This window comes from Ranitomeya variabilis, chromosome 4, assembly GCF_051348905.1.
Source record: "Ranitomeya variabilis isolate aRanVar5 chromosome 4, aRanVar5.hap1, whole genome shotgun sequence".
NCBI classification, from domain to species: Eukaryota; Metazoa; Chordata; class Amphibia; order Anura; family Dendrobatidae; genus Ranitomeya; species Ranitomeya variabilis.
Window position 1 is genome coordinate 632,823,981 of NC_135235.1, and position 23,727 is coordinate 632,847,707.

General features: G+C 42.3%; 1 protein-coding gene across 1 annotated transcript; it reads right to left on the minus strand.

Moving 5' to 3' along the window:
* Positions 1–5,142: 5,142 nt before the first annotated feature.
* On the minus strand, positions 5,143–23,702 carry LOC143768149 (uncharacterized). Its single transcript, XM_077256836.1, has 7 exons — positions 23,688–23,702; positions 23,585–23,656; positions 21,966–22,056; positions 7,717–8,017; positions 5,717–5,838; positions 5,507–5,587; positions 5,143–5,234 (listed from the first exon to the last, which is right to left on the minus strand). Exons 1-7 carry the CDS (start codon positions 23,700–23,702, stop codon positions 5,143–5,145), a joined length of 774 nt encoding a protein of 257 aa, XP_077112951.1.
* Positions 23,703–23,727: the final 25 nt, after the last annotated feature.

Genomic DNA, 23,727 nt, shown 5'->3' on the forward strand with positions numbered 1-23,727 from the left:
ATGTCTGGTATGTCATTAACCCATCTTGCAGGGCCTGTGTTCTTACCTTCCCATGACCACTGCTTGCGTAATATTACATAAATACTGCTTGTTCAAGCTGTGCTTTCTGGCGGTCCTAAGGAATCCATCTAAAATATTCCTCCCCCCTCCCTCTCCTCTCATCGCTATACTTTTTAAAGTTAAACTTCTTGCCTGAAGAAAAAGAAAGGGATTATTTGCAAATGAATTTAAAAGGCTAAATGTTGATGTAATTAAGGTTCTTATATTGATGCTGTGTAAGAGAGACAAATCTGCCGGAAGGTGGATACCCAAATATTTAATGGAAGATGTGCACCATTGGAAGGGAAGTGTAGGATTGTTTAATTTCCCTTGCTCAAACAGAGCCAAGGCCTCAGATTTATTATAGTTTATTTTAAAACCTGAACAATTATTATCAAAATTATTTAGGATCTCCATGATAACTGGTATGGCTGTCATAGGATTTGTAATGAATAAGAGGATGTCATTGGCAAATGCAGCAATCTTAAGTGAATTGTGTCCTATTTCTATGCCCTTATATGTTGATGAATTTTGATGAGTTCTAAGCAGTGGGTTGAGAGCTATATTGAAGAGCAAGGGTGATAATGGACAGCCCTGACGTGTACCTCTCTGAATATCAAATGTGGACGAATTTATGCCATTTATGGCCAACCCGGAAACTTATATAACAACTTGATCGCCTCACAAAACCATGAACCAAAGTTCCTAAACTCCAAAACATTGAAAAGATAGTCCCAGGCTACCCTATCAAATGGTTTATCGGCATCCAGACTGACCACAATAGACCCCCGGCAGTCATGAGTTTTTCCATAAGAGATAGCCCCCAATACCGTCCTTATGTTGTATATTATGGATTTACCATGGACAAATCAAATCTGTTGAGGTAGTATCAGGCTAGGAATAATCCTTTGAACTCTATTTGCCAGTATTTTGGTGAAAATTTTAAAATCAGCGTTTAAAAGCGATATTGGCCTGTATCCTTCCACCAATAAATGGTCCTTACCCGGCTTGGGGAGCACTATTATATCTGCTTCATTGAAGAGATTCGGGAGTTGTCCCGTTTGAACAAACTAATTAAAGACCTCACAAAGATGGGGCCCTATGTTTCCACCCAGTATTTTGTAGAATTCATTACTGTACCCATCTGGGCCAGGAGACTTAGAGAGCTTCAAAGAACTAATGGTCTAAATAACCTCCGAAGGGGATATGGGGGCATTGAGTATCTCCCGATGTTCCTCTTTTAGTAAAGGTGCCATGTCAGGTTGTATAAAGCTTGAAACATTATCCCCCTCCCTTAACTCTGCTTTATAAAGAGAGCCAAAGAATTACCTGAACTCTTCTATAATCTCCTCATTCTCTTTCAAGATAGTGGTCTCTCCGTTCCGAATTTTATGGATTTTAGTGGCCTTTCTATAAGGTCTTTTAAGCGACGCAAGTAATTTTCCAGGTTTATTTCCCCACTTAAAAATTTTTTGCTTTTGATAATCAAGACTATAAATGGCTTGTTCGTGGGCTAGTGCATCCGCCGCCTCTTTTGCCTCAAGGTATTGTTGCTTTGTGGAAGGTGAATATTGGAGCTTGAAATTTTTGTAAGATAATGTTAGGGATTTCTGTGCCGCCAATATCCTGTCTTGTAATTGTCTTTTTTTATTACTCACGTACAATATTATTTGCCCTCTCAACACTGCTTTAGAGGCATCCCAAAAAAGATTCGGTGTTACAGTATGTACTAGATTATCTGATTTATAGGTGTCCCATGAAAATTGTAGAAACTTTTTGAAGTCATCTGAATGATATAAATATGATGAAAACCTCCATTTCCTATGAAAGTAAATTGGATTTGATAACCTTAGTTTAAAGGTTATCGGCGCATGATCCGAAATATGGATGTCTAAGATTTTGGACTGTAAGATTCGTGACATGAGTGAAGCCCCCAGCAACCAGTAGTCAATTCTAGCATGAGAATTATGAGCGTGTGAATAATGAGAAAAATCTTTCTCGATAGGATGCTGTACTCTCCATACATCCATCAACCCCAAATGGTCTAAAAGGGATTGTATGAGTTTCCCATTCAAGGGTGCATGTGGGGACTGTGGATTAGACTTATCCATATCAATATTGTGCACCTTATTAAAATCTCCACCTACAATCATATGGGATGTATCCCAGCCCGCAATTTGTTTCAACACTTTGGCTTGAAAATATGGGTCTGGCGAATTTGTTGTATAGATATTAATTACACTACAGGTAGTCCCTTCTATGATAAGTTTGACACAAACAAATCTTCCCGAGGGATCTTCTAATACATCAACTATCTCATGATTGACATTCCTGTTATTCAAAATAGCAACACCTCTCTGTTTTCTTGTAAAGGAAGCTCCTGCACATAACATAACTTTTTTGCTTGCTAATAGTGGATGGTTGCCCTTCACCCAATGAGCTTCCTGAAGAAGAACAATATGGAAGTTTCCACAATCGAAATCATTTAAAATTTTTCTCCTTTTGACTGGAGAATTTAGTCCGTTGACATTCCATGAACACCATAGAAGAGACGTCACAGCATACTTTTCTTGCTCATTGATGACTGTCATTAACCCACTCCAGTACGAAAGATATGATTACTTTTAACTGACATATGAGATTGGGAGCCCAGCCCATCCCAGCGAGTAGGCAAAGGAAACCCTAAAATGTTAAGTTACCTGAAATTGAATGCAGAGACCCCCCCAATCCCCTCCCCCCTTCCTAACATTTCCAACTGGAAACTTGAATCGAACTTTCCCTTTAACCTGCACCTTAACAATTTGAAAGACAACAAATAACAACAACATGACTAGCACATGTCCGCCAACATCACCTTATGTGATTAATTATAATGTCATTAAACAAGCCAAATCATATATTGCTCATGGCAGTTGAGAGGCCTCCTGGAGAAGTTGCATAGCCTTCTCCGGGTCGTCAAAGGCCCAGCTCTTCCCTGATATACTGAAGCGCAACAGCGCCGGGTATTGTAGGCCAAATCTTATATTCTTGTCAGCCAGCAATTTACTCACCAGGATGAAGACCCTGCGCCTGGCCATTACCAAGGCAGAGCAGTCCTGGAACATTAGAATCTTGTGACCTTCATAGGCCAATTGAGTTTTCCTTCTGTAGGAAGTGAGTAGATTAATTTTGTCTTGATAGTCCAGAACCCTGAATAGTACTGGACGAGGTCTGCTATTTTCCCCTTCTCTCGGTGGGCCTACTCTATGTGCCCTCTCGATCGCCATTTTTCCCGATGGCAGATGAACATCCAGAGCTTCTGGCAACCATTCAGATGTTAATTTAAGCAACTCTGAGGGATGAATCGTCTCCGGCAACCCTATCAATTCAGGTTGTTGGGTCTGGATCGGTTTTCCAGATCATCCACTTTGGATTAGAGCTCTGTAATGGCTTTCTCTTTTCCCTCCAGACGCATTCAATATTTTTATCCAAATACCAGCTCTCCCTCAATTCCATAGGTTCAAATGCAAATTTTTAACTTGTGAATAATAAAAAAAAATAAAAATTCAAAACTCAAGGGTTGCAGTTTTAAAAGCCCAGTGCTGAAAGGTCCTGTCCGGCATCTCGATTCCAATAGTATTTGCATTCTAGGCACATAAAGTTGCATACAATGGAGGAACATGGTGTGGTTACCTAGTTGTGCCACTGTCCATCCAGTGCTTAGTTCTGCCTGGGCAGGCACAATCATCGTGCCTTACAAGTGGAGACCAAGTCCATACACAGCACAGACGAACAGCACATTATAGGAACAAGGCTAGGTGATTTCCTTATATATTATTGGTTCTGTGCATTTTCTGGAAAGGGACGAGGAGCATCAAATTGTATTGGGGAGCCCTGTGGTGGCCTTATACTATATTGGGAGGCACAGTGGGCCCATTATACTGTATTGGGGAGCCCAGTGGTGGACCCATACTAAATTGGGGAACACATTGAAGCATTATAAGGTAGACTATAATAGCCCCATATTGTATTGGGAGCACTGTGAGAGCATCATAACGTGTGTGCTGGGTGCTGTGGGACTCCATGGGCTTAATATTGGGTAGGGAAATACGCTGTGGGGTCATCATACTGCGCATGCTGGAGGTTACAGCATGGGTAAAAGGTTTACTGAGAATTTATTTGGGGGCATCATCTGGAGAACTGTCATGGAGGTGTCATATTGTGTGTAAGCTGTGGAAGGTATACAGTAGTTGGTTGGACATTGATAAGCTTCATTGCTCTTGTATGTAAAATACATTTCTCTCTTCTCTGTCCTTAAAAGTTGTGAATTATACTCTTCATTACCACACTAAATAATTGTTTTGTTTGGGGGTGAGTAGTTTGAAAAAATTTCCAATTCAGACTTGGTTTTGACCCCTTAAATTCTGGTCACATCAAATTATAAGGTCACCCTATTAATTAAATGAAAGAGGCAACCATCCAGATCATGTATAGATGCATCCCTCCATTGTCGATGTCATATAAGATGCTAAAAAGTGTCACTGGATAACTTTTTAAGCTTCAGTTCTAGAAATGTAAAGTATCTTATACAGATTATTCACCTGTGTATTTAAATAATTCCTTTTCAATTACAAATGGTTGGTAATTGTATAAATTTTCTAATAATCATTTACTGCTTTAAATTGTTTTCCCTTTGTTTTTAAGGCTTTACTATGAATTGTATTTTTTCTTTTACATTTGTCAATAAAACAATTAAAAAAAAGAAAATTGCTACTTTCTTGTGTGAGTTTTCAGATGTGTAAGAAGATTTGATTTCCGACTAAAGGATTTCCCACAATCTGAACACAAAAATGGTTTCTCTCCTGTGTGAGTTATCCAATGTCTAAGAAGAGTTGATTTACGGGAAAAACATTTCCCACAATTTGAACATGAAAAAGGCTTCTCCTCCGTGTGAGTTCTCAGATGTAGAACAAGTTTTGATTTCTCTGCAAAATAATTCCCACATTCTGAACACGAAAATGGCTTCTCCCCAGTGTGAATTTTTCGATGTCTAATAAGAGCTGAATTATCAGAAAAACATTTCCCACAATTTGAACATGAAAATGGCTTCTCCCCTGTGAGTTCTCAGATGTAGAACAAGTTTTGATTTCTCTGCAAAATAATTCCCACATTCTGAACACGAAAATGCCTTCTCCCCAGTGTGAATTTTTCGATGTCTAATAAGAGCTGAATTATCAGAAAAACATTTCCCACAATTTGAACATGAAAATGGCTTCTCCCCTGTGAGTTCTCAGATGTAGAACAAGTTTTGATTTCTCTGCAAAATAATTCCCACATTCTGAACACGAAAATGGCTTCTCCCCCGTGTGAATTTTTCGGTGTTTAATAAGAGTTGAATTATCAGAAAAACATTTCCCACAATGTGAACATGAATATGGCTTCTCCCCCGTGTGACTTCTCTGATGTGCAACAAGTCTTGATTTCATACTGCAATATTTTCCACATTCTGAACATGAATATGATTTCTGTCTTGTGTGAATTATCTGATGTCTAATAAGACTGTATTTCTCTGAAAAACATTTTCCACATTTGAAACATGAAAATGGCTTCTTCCCTGTGTGAGTTCTTTGATGTTTAACAAGGTGATGTTTTACTGTAAAACATTTCCCACATTCTGAACATGAATATGGCTTCTGACCTGTGTGAATTCTTTGATGCACAATTAAAGTGGACTTTCGTTTAAAAGATTTCCCACATTCGGAGCATGAAAACGCCTTGTTGCATGAGTGAATTATCTGATGTGTAACCAGATTGATTTCCCTGTAAAACATTTCCCACATTCTGAACAAGAAAATGGCTTCTCCCCGGTGTGAATTCTCTGATGTCTAACAAGATGTGCTCGTAGTTTAAAACATTTTCCACATTCTGAGCAAGAAAATGGCAGATCCCCTGTGTGAATTCTATGATGCGTAGCAAGATCAGATTTTGTACAATAACATTTCCCACACTCTGAACATGAAAAAGGCTTCTCTCCTGTGTGAATTCTCTGATGTTTAACGAGATTTGATTTCTCTGTAAAACATTTCCCACATTCTGAACAAGAAAATGGCTTATTCCCGGTGTGATTTCTCTGATGTTTAAGAAGATTTGATTTCTCTGTGAAACATTTTCCACATTCTGTACAAGAAAATGGCTTCTCTCCTGTGTGAATTCTCTGATGAGTTACAAGTTTGGATTTCTCCCTATAACATTTTCCAGATTCTGAACATGAAAATGGCTTCTCCCCTGTGTGAATTCTCAGATGTGTAACAAGATTTGTTTTTCGATTAAAACATTTCCCACATTCTGAACATGAAAATGGCTTCTCTCCTGTGTGACTCCTCTGATGCGTTACAAGTAGTGTTGAGCATTCCGATACTGCAAGTATCGGGTATCGGCCGATACTTGCTGTATCGGAATTTCCGATACCGAGATCCGATACTTTTGTGGTATCGGGTATCGGGTATCGCAACAACATTAATGTAATAATGTGTAAAAAAGAGAATTAAAATAAAAAATATCGCTATACTCACCTGTCCGACGCAGCCGGGACCTCAGCGAGGGAACCGGCAGCGTTGTTTGTTTAAATTTCGCGCTTTTACTTGGTTACGTGAAGTCCCGGCTTGTGATTGGTCAGGGCGGCCATATTGCCGGGACGCGGACCAATCACAGCAAGCCGTGACGAAATTACGTCACGGCTTGCTGTGATTGGTCCGCGTCCCGGCAACATGGCCGCCATTAACCAATCACAAGCCGTGACGTCACGGGAGGCTGGACATGCGCGTATTTTGAAAAGCGCGCGTGTCCAGCCTCCAGTGACGTCCCGGCAACATGACCGCCATTAACCAATCACAAGCCGGGACGTCACGGGAGGCTGGACATGCGCGTATTTTGAAAAGCGCGCGTGTCCAGCCTCCAGTGACGTCCCGGCAACATGGCCGCCATTAACCAATCACAAGCCGGGACGTCACGGGAGGCTGGACATGCGCGTATTTTGAAAAGCGCGCGTGTCCAGCCTCCAGTGACGTCCCGGCAACATGGCCGCCATTAACCAATCACAAGCCGGGACGTCACGGGAGGCTGGACATGCGCGTATTTTGAAAAGCGCGCGTGTCCAGCCTCCAGCGACGTCCCGGCAACATGGCCGCCATTAACCAATCACAAGCCGGGACGTCACTGGAGGCTGGACACGCGCGCTTTTCAAAATACGCGCATGTCCAGCCTCCCGTGACGTCACGGCTTGTGATTGGTTAATGGCGGCCATGTTGCCGGGACGTGGACCAATCACAGCAAGCCGTGACGTAATTTCGTCACGGCTTGCTGTGATTGGTCCGCGTCCCGGCAACATGGCCGCCCTGACCAATCACAAGCCGGGACTTCACGTAACCAAGTAAAAGCGCGAATTTTAAACAAACAACGCTGCCGGTTCCCTCGCTGAGGTCCCGGCTGCGTCGGAGAGGTGAGTATAGCGATATTTTTTATTTTAATTCTTTATTTTACACATTAATATGGTTCCCAGGGCCTGAAGGAGAGTTTCCTCTCCTTCAGACCCTGGGAACCATCAGGAATACCGTCCGATACTTGAGTCCCATTGACTTGTATTGGTATCGGGTATCGGTATCGGATTGGATCCGATACTTTGCCGGTATCGGCCGATACTTTCCGATACCGATACTTTCAAGTATCGGACGGTATCGCTCAACACTAGTTACAAGGCCTGATTTAGAACAGTAATATTTCCCACATTCTAAACATGAAAATGGTTTCTTCCTTGTGTAAGCGATTTCATATTCCACAGCCCTTCTGTGGCTTTTGTTTTGCATATTTGTCTTTGATGAAGCTGAAAAAAGCAACTGTTGAAAGTGATCAGATGACAGCTTTTTGCTGAGACGGTCTTGAGATGTTTCAGCTACAAAATCTGAGTATATCAGCGATCCCTGTGAGCTCCCGATACAGTCATCTGCCATAAATAAGAATGATTTAATATTTTTCAGTAACATTGCATTGGAATTATATTACTATTTATTTTATCATATACTTTATACCATTGCATATACTATATTCCATGCAAACTGTAATACAATTCAATTATTGAAAAACTAAGACAATAGAGCTGGAGTCCTGGGGAGTCACGGATCACTGATAAATTGGTATTTATATCCTCCCTTGTATACTACTTATGCACTTTAGTCAGGCTTTATAGTCTGCCAATAAATCTGCACTTTGTGAGGATTATTTGGGGGTGGTATGCATATATGTATATTTCATGTTATGTGATCCTTGCCTCCAACTATGTATTTATTATTATTTTTTGCACTATAGTATTTTTCATGATATTTGCTGTCAGTTTCTCCGTGCTTTTAATATTGTGATCAATAAAATTATTTTAATTTTCTGATATTTTGGATTCTTTATATTCACTTCTTGAGTAGGTCTTATATTTGATTAATAGTGAATATTATTTATTTTCTTTGGTGAGATTTTCTCATTGTGTGGTTGGTTCCATTCAAATTTTTGTTACTGACATGACTCAAATGAGTAATAGTGGATTTCACGTTCAAAATGGGAGCACTTCACTCTGAATCATTTCGTGTTTTGTTTTAAATAATTTACCTGCTGGGGTAGTACTGGGGCTTCAACAGATGCTGATTCACAATTCTGTTATTATTGGTGTCAGACTGAGATTGTTAAGTGGAGACCCAATTGTCAAAAGAAATGTATAGTTTCAGCACAAATATGCTTTGCGTGTCTGGAGGGTCTGCCAGAATACCTGAAGGACTTCGGAGATGTGTTTTCTCAAAGAGGGGCAGACACTGCCTCTCCATCATCCTTATGATTGTGCTTTTAATCTCATCCCTAATGCCAAATTATTTAAAGCTCATCTTTACAATTTCTCTGTGCCGGAAAGTATTGCCATGTACAGTTATGTGAATGAAAGTTTACGAAAGAGTCAGATCAGTCGTTCCTCCTACCCTATAACTGCTGCATTTTTCTTTGTTAAAAAGAAAGCTGGTGGTCTCCTTCCTTGCCTCGACATAAAATAATCTAACAAAATCAGAGTTAAGAATACATACCCACTTCCGCTCATTCCTGACCTTTTAATCAGCTTATGGGGGCAAAGTGTTTTTCTAAGTTTTATTCTATAAGGGCTTACAAGTTGATATGCATCCGGAAGGGTGATGAGTGGAAAACGGCATTTATAACATCTGAGGGTTTATTTGAAAATCTGGTCATGCCATTTGGGTTAACCAATGCTCAAGCAGTATTTCAAAACTTTATGAATTATACTTTTTTAGATTGCATATGTCTTATAGTGTCTTTTGGGACACATTACCCCTATCCAGGTTTTGCAGATGTGAAGATGTTAAGATCAAATGCGCCAACACAGTTTTCACATGATTCTGAAGTTCTTCTGCAGAATTAGAAAAAAAACCTGCAGGGCATGAATCAGATTATCTAAAGCTGACAATGAATTAAGGCTTGCAAGAGACATCAAAAGCAGTAAAAAAGGATTTGGGGGATATGTCAAAAGTAAAAGAAAAGTCACAGATGCTATAGCATTTTTACAGGATGAAAATGATAAAATGGTAAGAAAGGATGTTGAGAAGGCTGAACTTTTAAATTCCTATTTTGCATATGTTTCCTCTCAGAAAGGAAATGTAACATCAACTGATCTTCATTGTCCTATTAAAGGAGTAGAAGAATCCAGGATATTAATAAATAGGAAAATAGTGAGGAAACACTTAACTAACATAAATGAATTGAAGTCTCAAGGTTCAGATGGATTACACCCCAGAGTACTGAAGGAGATAGCAGAAGAAATTTTTGAACCACTCTCCATAATCTTTGAAAATTCTTGGAGAACAGGAGAAGTCCCGTTAGACTGGAGAAGAGCAAATGTAGTTCCTATCTTCAAAAAGGGGAAGAAGGTGGACCAGGGAACTATAGGCCGGTGAGTCTGACTTCCATACCAGGAAAGATCTTTGAACAAATTATTAAACAACATGTATGTAAGTACCTGGATAAGAATGAAGTGATTAACCAGAGTCAGCAAGGGTTTGTAAATAATAAGTCATATCAGACTAACTTAATTTCCGTCTATGACAGAATCACTGACTGGGGGGGTCAGGGAAATGCTGTATATATAGTATATCTTGACTTCAGCAAAACATTTGACAAAGTATCTCACACCATCCTTATTGAAAAAATGACTAAGTATGGAATGGACAAGGCAACTGTTAGGTGGATTCATAACTGGCTTAGTGATTGGACCCAAAGAGTGGTCGTAAATGGCACATCCAGTTGGAAGAATGTCTCAAGTGGGGTAGTATTGTTCAACATCTTTATCAATGATTTAGATGAAGAAATTGAGGGTACACTAATTAAATTTGCTGATGACACAAAGCTAGGAGGGATAGCTAATACTAGAGAATAGAGAGGATTAAAAAAGATATAAACTGGATCAGTGGGCAGCAACTAACAGAATGGTTTTTAACAAGGAAAAATGCTAAGTACTACATCTGGGCAATAAAAATGAAAAAAGCATTTACAGAATGGGAGACATAGGGCTAAGCAACAGCACATGTGAAAAAGACTTGGGTATACTAATAGATCATAAACTGAACTTGAGTCAACAGTGTGATGCAGCAGCAAAAAAGGCAAATGCAATTCTGTGATGTATTAACAGATGCATAGTCTAGATCACGCAAAGTCATTATTGCCCTCTACTCCTCTTTGGTCAGACCTTACCTGGAATAATGTGTCCAGTTTGGGCACCACATTTTATAAAAAGACATCAACAAACTGGAGCAAGGTTAGAGAAGAGCAACCAGAATGGTGACCGCTCTGCAAACCATGTTCTATGAGGAACGGTTGCAGGATTTGGGAATGTTTAGCTTGCAGAAAAGAAGACTGAGAGGAGACTTAATAGCTGTCTACAAATATCTCAAGGGCTGTCACATTGTAGAAGGATCATCTTTATTCTCATTTGCACAACTAAAGACTAGAAGCAATGGGATGAAACTGAATCGGAGGAGACACAGATTAGATAATAGAAAAATCTTTTTGACAGTTAGGGTGATCAATGAGTGGAACAGGCTGCCACGAGAGGTGGTGAGTTCTCCTTCCATGGAAGTTTTCAAACAGAGGCTGGACAGACATCTGTCTGGGATATTTAGTGAAACCTGCTTTGAGCAGGGGGTTGGACCAGATGACCCAGGAGGTCCCTTCCAACTCTATCATTCTATGATTCTATGATTAGCATTCATGATGAGCGAGCGTGCTCGCCACTGCTTGATACTCGATCGCACATTATGGTGCTGAGGCACACTCGCTACTCAATTGAGTATCGCGGGTGCTCGAGTTTTAAGCTTGAGTCCCCGCCCCACATGTGTAGAACTTGTAAGACAGCCAGTAAACATGCGGCGATTACCCGGTAATCTCGTAGCCATGTTGGCTACCAGCATTACTGTGATTGGCCGGCCACATTGTGTTATTGGAAAGACCCGGTGACGCGATGCTCGGCATACTGTCCTTAGGAAGCAGTTCAGGGATAGTTGTTATAGAAGGGAGAGCGAATGTTAGAGCAGGCTTCTAGGCAGGCTTTAATATTGCTTTTGCAGTACTTGTAGATCATTGCATCACCATTAAAAGAACAGTCTTTTTCAAGGCAACATATTTTCCTTTCTCTAGTAAAACCACTGATGCCTGCATTCAGTGGAGGGATAGTTTTGGATTATGGGCAGTGCTTAATATTGCTATTGCAGAACTTCTATACCACAGCTGCAAATATCTTATACCTAATTTAAAATATGCAAAGTAAGGGATGGGGAAGTGGACGTGCTGCTAATGTAGCACGCAGAGGCCGAGGGCCACGTGAAACTGTGCCTGCTGCGGGAGAACAAGAAACACACTCATCCTTAAGACCTAGCACCCTGTCCCACTTTGAATGGGGGCACAGGACACCACTCTTGAAGGCAGTACAGTGCAAACAGGTGGTCAGTTGGATGGTCGATAATGCTTCCAGTATGTTTCCCAGCACTATCCTGTTTTCCACATGGTCAAGTCTCACTAGCCGAGAGTCTGAACCACATAATCCTCACCCTGATCCTCCTTCCTCCCACCATGGTGAGACCAAGGAGACACTTTGAGGAGCTCTTTATATTTCAATTGATTAATTCTGGCTTCTCACCCTGCACATTTCAAGAGGGACATGAGATCGGATATGGTGATGCCCAAACTTTTGAGCAGCCATGGTCAGTAGGAGATGATGGTGGGGAAAGGCAATTAGTGTCTCAAGAGGTAGGTGATGATGAGACACAATTGCCAACGAGTAATGTTTTTAAGTCAACAAGTCAGGAGGACCAGAGTGTGAAAGTGGAAGAGGAGGTGATGGACAATGAAGTCATTGACTCAACCTGTGAAGATGCCATGCATAGTGAGAACAGTAGCACAGATGAAGGTGGAGGATTCGCAGCACCACAATAGGCAGGAAGAGGCAGTCAGGTGGCTAGAGGGAGAAGGCGGGCAACTTCCCCAGAGCACCCACACATGACAAGTTCCAAAGCCAAGGGTTAGGTGTCCCCCAGTCTGGTGTCTTTTTAGAAAAAGTGCAGATGATAAAAGAATGGTCTTTTGCAATCTGTGCCATGCCAAGATCAGTAAGGGCCTGACCACTACCAGCCTGACAACTGCCAGCATGTCATCAAAACACCTGACTAGATGGGCTGAACACCTGGGTCTACAATCAGTTTCTGTGGATGACACCACTGCCTCTTCCTCTGTGCTATGTGCTTGCCAATCCCCTGTGCAAGACATTCACAAGCACCATCAGCAACAACGTACAATTCCTTGTCTCAGTGTAGCGTTCATCAGTCCCTACCCCAGGCCTTTGAATGGAAAAGAAAATACCCAGCTGCCCAAACATTAAATGGGCACATGTTGCCATTTCGGTTTGTGAACACCGAGGCTTTCTGCACTTTCATGACAGCGGCCATCCCTTGGTACTCAGTCCCCAGTTGCCACTTTTTTTTCTTGTTGTACCGTCCCAGCTTTACACCAGCATGTGTCCCATAACATCACCCATGCCCTGACCAACACAGTTACTGGGAAGGTCCACTTAATGATTGACACATGGACAAGTGCTTGTGGCCAGGGACGCTACATTAACTTGACGGCAAACTCGGTGAATCTCTTGGAGACCGGTACAGAGTCGGCCCCTGGCATGGCACATGTACTACAGATGTGAAGGATAGCTGGCCCTGCTTCCATCCATCAGGGTTTCCTCCACCTCCTACACCAGTACCTGCACCATTTCCTCATCCTCTATCTCCAAATTGTCATCTCTGAGCAGGTCGTCCATATCAGTTGCAAGCTGGAAGCAATGCAGCACTGCCTCGGTGAAGCGGCAACAGGCTCTTTTAAAACGAATTTGTTTATGTGAAAACAGCACACCGCTGCAGATGTGGAAATGTACAACAGACCAGACAGATCTGTGGCTTTTGCCACTGAACATACCAGGCATGGTCATATGTGATAGCGGCAGTAATCTGGTGGCAGCTCTGAAGCTTGGCAAGCTCATACATGTACCATGCCTGGCCCACATGCTCAACTTAATGGTTCTGTGGTTTCTGAAAACCTACCCAGATTTACCTGAGCTACTTGTGAATGTATACCACATGTGCGCCCATTTCCATAAGTCAGCTACAGCTGCCGCTGGACTGGCATCGCTGAAGCAGTGCTTGCAATTGCCACCTCCAGGTCTGTGGAGTCGATAAGCCAAACAACCGACTCAAACTTTGACTCCTCAATTTTCTTGACTTCTGACTCTGATTCAAATTCCACAGCACTGCCTCATTACTGAGCATGTACATAAAGTGCAGAATAGATTCATCTTAACTAAAAGCCTTGATCCTTAGATCAGGAATAGAGCAGGCATTTCTAGGACATTTTATAACTTTTCCAAATTATTATGAAAACATTTACAGCAACAACAACATCCTGCACGGAACTACAACACCCAATGTTCATTTTATATAGAATCTACCAAAATGGACACAGATTCCAACTTCATGACCCCGGCCACCTCACCGGCCGGTGTGTGACATGACCACGAGTTGGAAATCCACACTACATATGTTGGCAAGGGTTTGTGAGCAACAGAAGGCAGTAGTTAAACACCTGCTACAACACGCCCGTCGGTATTCTGGCCTGAATCCACACATAACCAACTAGTGGGCATGGATGTCTGACATTTGTGAGGTTCTACAAAACTTGGATGAATCAACCAAGATGGTGTGCGGTGATGACGCCATAATCAGGGTAATCATCCCATGTCTGTGTCCTTAAATGCTCACAAATAAAGAGGAAGCTTTGCATGTGGTCCAGGTGGAGATGGAGGAAGAAAGCACAGAGGATAATACTACCCAGACTCATCTCATCTTCTCTGCACAGATTGGGTGATTTTGAGGATGTGGAGGAAAAAAAACAAGAGATGGCTGTCTGTGCTACAGAGGGTACTACCCACACTAGCGTTATCCCATCTATGCAGCATGGATGAGAAGAGGAGGAGGATAGGGAGGAGGAGGAGATGGAAAGTCGTCCTCCTAGTGGGGACAGGGAAGTTTTGAATGTTGGGAGTCTGGCACACATGGCTGATTATGTCACGCTGCCTTTCCCATGATCCTAGCGTTATATGCAGATTTGGCCAACACTGATTACTGGTAGTTCAACCTTCTTGACCCATGCTACAAAGGGAACTTTCCATCTCTACTACCTGTGGCAGAGAGGGCTAGTAAAATGGTGCAACACCAGTATGCCCTAGTGGAACAATTAGTACAAAAATTCCCATCTGATAATGCTGGCGGCAGAGGTAATAGTTAGTCGGGCAACCAAAGAGGAAAGGTGAGGAAGACACACACCAGGACCAACAGTGGCAGGGGAGCACTATCAAAACTCTGTTACAGTTTCATTGGTCCCTCCCAGCGCCCAGACCCTGATACGTGGGGTAGTTTGACAAGGAGGGAAAAGTTTTGTAAGATTGTGAAGGAGTACCTAGCCGACCATACCAGTATCCTCCATCATTCCTCTGTACAACTATTGGGTATCCAAGCTGGACACGTGGCGTGAACTGTTCCTCTTTGCTTTGGAGGTGCCGGCTGCCCTGCCACTAGCATTTTGTCAGGTTTTTAGTGACTGCCAGGCGCATAATAACTGATCGGTGCATCTGTATGTCAACGGAATATGCTGACAGGCTGACTTATTAAAATGAACAAGGCCTGGATTGGCCCAGACTTCACAACCTCACTAGATGACAGCAACGGAACATAAAGCCAATTGAAATGTTCCTTTTTTTCTGGTGTATTCACTTGCTGCCCTTCCCACCCAAAAAAGGGTATACGGATCATGGTTTCTTCTTTTTCTTCGAATCCTCCACCTTCATATCAACAGGGTCATCATGTGGTCTCTCCAAATTGTCAAAGTGTCATCAGGTGGCTCTCACGCAGTCCCTCTTTCTAATTTTTGGCAGCCATTGCACTTAGTGCATAGGCTTTACCAGTTTGGGAGACCCACTCCTTAAAAATAGGAAAAAATGTTTTCTGAGGCCCTTCTCTATGAGTCTTCCAGGGTGTATTGCAGGCCCTCCTAATTTGTAGCAGCTATTGCACTTAGTGCATAGGCTTTGAATCTAGGAGCCCCACTACCTAGCAATTTTAACACAATTTATATGAGGCCCTCCTTTATGTCTAATACAGGGTGTATCATAGTCCTTCTGATTTTTGACATTCCTTACATTAAACGCATAGACTGTGAGATTATGTAGATCTAAGTTGTTAACATTAAGAAAACTTAAAAAACACGCAAACTCAGAGGTACCACCTTTTCATATGACGAACACGTATTCATTGTATCTTGACCGAAAAACAATGTTCTCAACACCATGGTGGACATCATCACCAAAAACAAAAACTTTCCTCCCTCCAGCCCAGGATCAAGTTAGCATAAGACAAGACACAGGGGCATCTTGTCGCTGTGCCCCTGAGCTGGTGGAAGAACTTCCTATTAAATAGAAAAAAGTTCTTGGTAAGGCAAAACCGTAAAACTTCAAGGTGAAATAATTACGGATTTCCATATGACGACCACAGGTCTTTAGAAAAAAAAATACATTTCTTCTAGACCCCTGTTATGAAGGATTGACGAATACAAGGTTTCTAAGTCTATACTGGCGAGCAGCATGTCAGCTTTCAATGTGATACCCTCGATATTTCTCACCTGATCAGTACTGTCCCTGGTGTACAAATTCAGTGGTCATACAAAAGGTTTCAAGGGCCATGCTCTTGCACTGAGTCGAAGCAAATAGAGAGAGCTTCTGTCATCCTGCCTAAGACTCCTGTGCTAATCCCTATTTTCCTTGGCCAAAAAGGGTGCCTGACGGTGATAGAGGGACAGGGGTGACTCTGGTGTGGTCTGTAATAAGCTGTGGGGTCCGGACACGCTGTGCTGCTGTAGGAGAATCCTGGTGTGCTGCCACACTGAGAGGAGAGGGTAGCCAGTTTGTTGACTTCGAAAGCAGCGAGGGAAAAACTATGCAAATAGATTAAATAATCAAGTATTGCAACTTGATCTCATCACCATTCTTCCCCTGTGATGCTGGACTGAAGAAGACTGGGAATTTAAAAAATAGGTTATATGCCTCTATATAAAGAGACTCAGAGACAGAGAGACTAAGGGAGTCCAGAGATCCTGCGCAGACATCCTAACACCAAAGGTACCACAGACAGGACTGCAGCCAATTCATCATGGCACTATCACGACGGACACGGATCTATCATTCTACAGGAAACAACCTAGGTCTTTTCGTCTCTTGTTGGAAGAATACAGATTTGCTCCATTGACCATCACTGAACCATGGATACATTTGGTGAAAGCCAGGATTGGGACCTGCTTGTCGCCTGGTTCCGTGGAGACACTTGGAAAAGACAGGCTGTGTCTCTTGGGTTAACTGGCCTTGTAGACTGTCATCTACCTATGCTTGCCTTTACCTCCTCTTTGTGTGCGTGCCACAAGTGGAGTAGTCGACCCTGGAAGATGAAGCCAGGTTGTGATCCTCGGATCAACTGGCCTTGTACCTTGTATGGACTCAGTGGACTGTCATCCTCTCTGTGTGCATGCCACTGATAGGGTAGCGACCCTTGAAGATCTGTAGTAACAGCTGCTATTATGCCGGCAAGTCAGCGGAAGGGTGAGACTTTGTAGTGTGCACCATCTTAAGTACAGTGCTGGCAATGTTCTATGTGTACTCTGCCTGTTTTGAGATTCAATAAAGCATTGCCACACTGTTTTACCCTCGTCCTGTGTTGTCTGAGTAGCGTTATGCCCACGTTAAAGGGAGAGCAGGAGTTCTACGTGACGATCCCTGGTCCATGCGGTTTTTGGCTAGCGGACCTGGGCGCCTGTTGACACACGTGTCTCCACAGATAGGAAAAGTGTGGGGAAGACCTTTTCAAGCATCTCTGACTCCAAATCGCTGCTGATAACAATGGTGTCACACTCTTACTCCAGTTTAAGGAGTGACAACAAAACATTCCACACTGACCATAAATTTAATTGTACAGAAAAAAAAAGGTAAAAAACATTTTTTCCTATATAATGACTTGAATAAAAGGCAAAATTTAATAAGGATTAAAAACCCATATATAATTTAAGTAAACCAAAATAGATTTTTTTAAATTAAAAAAATAGTAATGTCAGTGTAATTTATGAAGAAAGCAGGATCTGCTAAAAACAAGGGACACAGATACACCCTGTATTAGACATAAAGGAGGACCGCATACACATTCTGTTCAAATTGTCATGTATTGGTACTCCTACACTCAAAGGCTATGCACTTTTGGGGGTTATATGCCAAGGAAATGTACTCCAGACCATGGAATAGTCTATGGGTGAGCAATATACCGATAAGGGTATGTGTACACGTTGAGTAAAATTTTTGCACCATCTCTGCATCTCTTGGCAGGAAAAACACAGCTGCAAAATGGCACGTTTTTGGTGCCTTTTTCCTGTGTTTTTGGTTGAAAAACGCAGAGCAAAGATTATTTTCTGCACCAAAGCTGCAAGTCAAAAATACTCAATGTGCATGACACTTTAGGTTTCTCATTCACTTTGCTGTTGTTATCAGGTTTTGCCACAAATCCGAATAGAAAAAATGCGACAAAAACACACCCACTCTGCAACGTGTGCACATAGTCTAAAATTTTTAACAAGTTTTTGGAGGATTATATAGCAACAAAATCTACCCAAGAATATGGAAAAGTATATGGCTGAGCAATATAACACTGAGATATTTTTGAACAAGTTTGTTGAGGCTTATATAGCAACACAATCTACCCAAGAATATGTATAAGTCTATGGGTGAGCAATATATTATACAGATCAATTTTTTAACAACTTTTTTGATTCTTTTATAACAACGAAATGGACTCCAGACGACGAAATAGTCTACGGGTGAGCAATATAATACCGATACATTTTGAACAAGGTTTTTTGAGGCTTATATAGCAATGAACTGGACCCAAGAAGATGCAATACCCTATGGATGAGCAATATAATACCAATACATCTTTTAACAAGTTTTTTGAGGGTTATATATACAACATGTAATCCAGACCATGGAATAGTGGCCACGCGACTGCTATGGGGCCCATGAAACAGGGGGACCCGGTGTCAGCGGCCACACCGCTTTCCCCTCTACAAGTCAGCACCTGCACCAGGGCCCTCCATCGGACATCAGAGCGAGCAGTGATGATGGAAGAGGGAGCATCAGCAGACTCAGGAGACTGGGGCATCGGGTGGAATGAAGAGGTGTGTATTATATTTGTTGTTTTTTTTTTAAAAATAAGTGGCTGGTGGCCATAATAGAGTATGGTAAACCATAGGGATGCATTATATTGTATGGAGGACCATGGGAGGGTGCAGAATAGTGTATGAAGAACCATGAGGGGAGCCTTATAGTGCATGGAGGACCATGGGGGACTGCATTATAGTGCATGGATGACCATGGGGGGTGCATTATAGTGTCTGGAGGACCATGGGGGGTGCATTATAGTGTATGGAGGACCATGGGGGTGCACTATATTGTGTGTGTGTTATATTTGTTTTTTTTTTTTTAATCAGTGGCTCTTGGCCATAATAGAGTATGGTAAATCATAGGGGTGCATTATATTGTATGGAGAACGATGGGGGGTACATTATATTCTATGGAGGACCATGGGGAGTGCATTATATTGTATGGAGGACCATGAGAAGGAGCACAATAGTGTATGGAGGACCAGGGGGATGCATTATAGTGTATGGAGGACCATGGGGGGGTGCATTATAGTGTATGGAGGACCATGGGGGGTGCATTATATTATATGAAGGACCATGAGGGGCACATTATATGGTATGGAAGACCATTGGAAGTGCATTATACTAAATGAAGGATCATGGGGGACAAATTATACTATATGGAGGGCTATATGGGGCCCATTATACTATTTGGAAGGCTACGTGGGGGCCATTATACTGTTTGGAGGGCTAGTGTGGACAATTATACAATGTGGAGAGTTGTGGGGCCAATATGCTGTATGTGGGCCCATTAAACTGCATGGAAGGGTGTTTGGAGGTCACAGTTGGGGGATCATACTGTGTGTCGTCACCATACTTTGCCTTGGGAGTTAAGGCGGGGTACAGTAGTATCATTATACTATGCATGTGGAGGAATTCACCATACGGGTATCATACTGTGTTTGTGCAGCACTTTTGTTGGCATCATACTTTATGGGGGCAATGAAAGAAGAATCTAGGACTTCAGCAGGAGTAAAATTACAATGTGAGATATGCTCTTCTGTAATCCCGATAATCGACAATTATTACATTTTTTTGGAGGGCGGGTGGGCCCAATTAGAACTTTGGCACAAGTCTGGGCTAAGTGAGAGAATGATGTAGGTAGTATTTTCACAGAAGAATGGGAAGATGCCCTAGGGTCAATTAGATCAGTTTGAATTAACAGCGCAGAGAAGGTCCCAACTGTTTCTCATTCATACAGAGTTTACAGGACCCTCAAAATAATTTATAGAATGGGACTTAGGGCTGACGACTGTTCTCCACGATGCAGGGAGGAGAATGTGGGCTTAATGCATATGTTTTAGAGATGTTCCAGATTAGCTGGGCTATTGGAGGGCATTGACAGATTAGTTATGGAAGTTTTCAATATTTAATTCCCATTTAATGCCAAAACATTTGTTGACAGCAACGTGGATCTCAGTTATGACCACACATGATCCTTAATCTAGGCCTACTGACGAACCAGACATGGGGAAATGCATTGAGGCGTTCAACAGGGGATAAATAGCCCCGCTTGTTATTATCATCCTATATCAACAATACATCTGTCTAAAATATCGAATTGGATGTATACCATGTCCTTGACTTAATCAGTGGTGCCTCTGATATATTTTACCTTAAAGCTGGGGTTATACAAAATACTAAAAATCCACATTAAGGTCATCACAAGAGAATATACATTTCGTCAGCACAAAGTACAGACACTTTAAAGTTTTTTTTGTCTTGTGAGATGAGAGATCATTTGAATGAATCTCTATGCAAATCAATATAGGCCATGGACCGACAAAAGGGTCATAGAGCACATTTTTCTTTGTGCATCTCTGGAAGGTGGGAATAACATAGACCATCATGTCTTTTTTATCGCCCCTCTGATTTCTTTGTTTAGGGGTTACTTATGTCTGGTCTGCATTTATATATATCTTTAATCATAAAAAATGAAACATAGACGGACAGTCCTTTATTGAAAACATTGTAAGAGGAATTTTGGTGTCCTTTATGTTGCTCTATACATAATGATGAGTCATTTATTGTCATAGCAAGATTTACCTTATAAATTAGACATCTATCCTTAGCCGTAAGGATCTCTTTTTTATGCATTCTTCAATTATGATGCAGTGACCTTTAACAGAGGCACAATATTAAGTGCCGAATGATATAGACACGGTTTGCTATTTGCCTTTAATTTCTATTGCTTTTTCTTTCTATCTAGCTATCATGCTATTTTTTGTATGAATGGTACTTTCCCTTAAATTTTGTAAGGTTGCACCATCCGGGGGCACCATCTCACATTATCTAGGGAGACAACATCCGCTGTCAGGCAGAGCAAGAAGATAGGTGCCACTGTAGGGTGTTTCATTAGAGATTAGTTACCTTCAGATCGACTAATAGCAACAGCAAGTTGTTTTTGAACTTTTTTATTGCTTCTGGCTCTCTATGCGCAAGAAGCCTATGCCATATATGGATACCATTCTTGTGCTATTCAGGTTTAGCAGTATATACATTTTCCTTGCATTTTAGCTAGTACAACTCATCTTTGATTTTTCCTTCTTTCATTAGCAGCGCTCCTGCCGAAAGCAGTTTTAACCCTGTGGACGCCGGGGGACGTGACAGACATCAGAATGTGAGTATGTACTGTTTTTTTTAAACTTTTACAATGGTAACCAGGGTAAATATCGGGTTACTAAGCGCGGCCCTGCGCTTAGTAACCCGATATTTACCCTGGTTACAAGTGAACACATCGCTGGATCGGCGTCACACACGCCGATCCAGCGATGACAGCGGGTGATCAGTGACCAAAAAATGGTCCTGATCATTCCCCAACGACCAACGATCTCCCAGCAGGGGCCTGATCGTTGGTCGCTGTCACACATAATGAGATCGTTAGCGGGATCGTTGCTACGTCACCAAAAGCGTGACGTTGCAACGATATCGTTAACGATATCGTTATGTGTGATTCAGCCTTTACTCTACAAGCCAGTGACTGATTAGCACCTGTGACTTCTCTGCATTTAGTGATCACTACTCACTTGTGCAGTTATCTGTAAGAATCTCCTCTTTACACTGCTCGTCACCCCTCACATATGTCTCTGTAGTATTAATAGGGGGAAGATTTTTACCCTGAAAGAAATATTGTAAAAGTTAGACAGATAGTTGCTTGGTGAAATGATTTCAACAAACAACAACAAAATCTAAGCGTCTATTCACACTAGCGCATATTCTCTTCTGAGAGTGAATCGGGCCATGCTAATGATACTTGGCTCAAACTCTGCCAGACTTGAATGGGTGAGTATGAAATATAACCCGGCACTCAACTTAGCGGTGAAAAATAGCAGTAGATTTATTGATCCCAAAGTATAACAGAGACGTTTCGGTCCCAAATCAGGACCTTCATCAATTACGTTTTAAAGGGATATGTAGTGGTAAAGAGCAGCTGTGTGAGCCAGTAATAATAGGTAAAAGTATGAGGAAAGAAATCCAATGGAAGAAAGGACGTAGCCTGCTGTGTCCCGTGTGCTGCCGCGGCATCCACGTCAGGCAGGGGGTCAGCCCTTGGGCTGGGCAGGGGAGAGGTACAGAGGGTCAGTCCTGCTGATGGGCCGGAGGGGTACAGAGGGTCAGCCCTGCAACTGGACAGGGGAGAGTTACAGAAGGTCAGCCATGCAACTGGACAGGGGAGTTATAGAGGGTGCAGCCCTGCTGATGGGCAGGAGAGAGGTACAGATGGTCAGCCCTGCAACTGGACAGGGGAGAGTAACAGAGGGTCAGCCCTGCTGATGGGCAGGAGAGAGGTACAGAGGGTCAGCCCTGCAGCTGGGCAGGGGAGAGTTACAGAGGGTCAGTCCTGCTGCTGGGCAGGGGAGAGTTACAGAGGGTCAGTCCTGCTGATGGACAGGAGAAAGGTACAGATGGTCAGCCCTGCAACTGGACAGGGGAGAGTAACAGAGGGTCAGCCCTGCTGATGGGCAGGAGAGAGGTACAGAGGGTCAGCCCTGCAGCTGGGCAGGGGAGAGTTACAGTGGGTCAGTCCTGCTGCTGGGCAGGGGAGAGTTATAGAGGGTCAGTCCTGCTGCTGGGCAGGGGAGAGTTACAGAGGGTCAGCCCTGCAGCTGGGCAGGGGAGAGTTACAGAGGGTCAGTCCTGATGCTGGGCAGGGGAGAGTTACAGAGGGTGCAGCTGTCAGAGTCTTGGGATATGTTTCTAAGTGTTTCACTGTTTAGTATAAAATATACTGTATGTATAACAGACTAAATCTTGTGCCCGATTCCTATGTGAGGTCATGGCAGCATCTACTGCTCATTGTTAACGCTTGAGACATAATGTCTAGGTGTACAGAAAAATCTGGAAGAAATAGAGAGGTTTAATCTATAAATAGACGCCTGGGAGCTGTTAGAGTTCAGATGTACAGTATATTGAGTTAAAGAAAGAAGTTGTTCAAAGTCAGATTGCTCAATCTTTCCATTCTGAAATTTAATCCCTTCGATTTATGCTGCAATCTGCGGTCATGTGTCTAATAAGATTCAGATGAGAGTGTGAAAATGTCTCTAATAAATTACCGTTCAGTGTATAATACTGGGGGATAAAACAAGACTTCCACAGCCCTCTACACATCATAGGGGACATTTCATGACAGTTCTTCTCTATCTACCTTACGATCCTGAGGATCTTCTTGCTTAAAGTCTTGTGGGAGAAGAGGACGGGGACATCTCTCTGGTATCCTCTCACTGAATAGAACTGGAGGAAACACATACAGGGACTGAATTCATTCTTCACATACAGATAATTATAGGC

Excerpts from the sequence above, each read along its gene's own strand:
- LOC143768149 (XM_077256836.1), bottom strand. Across the intron at positions 5,839-7,716 it reads GAAAGTATCGGTATCGGAAA|GGAAATCAATCTGGTTACAC; the intron begins GTATCGGCCGAT and ends AATGTTTTACAG. Across the intron at positions 5,588-5,716 it reads GCATCAAAGAATTCACACAG|AGAAATACAGTCTTATTAGA; the intron begins GTCAGAAGCCAT and ends AATGTTTTTCAG.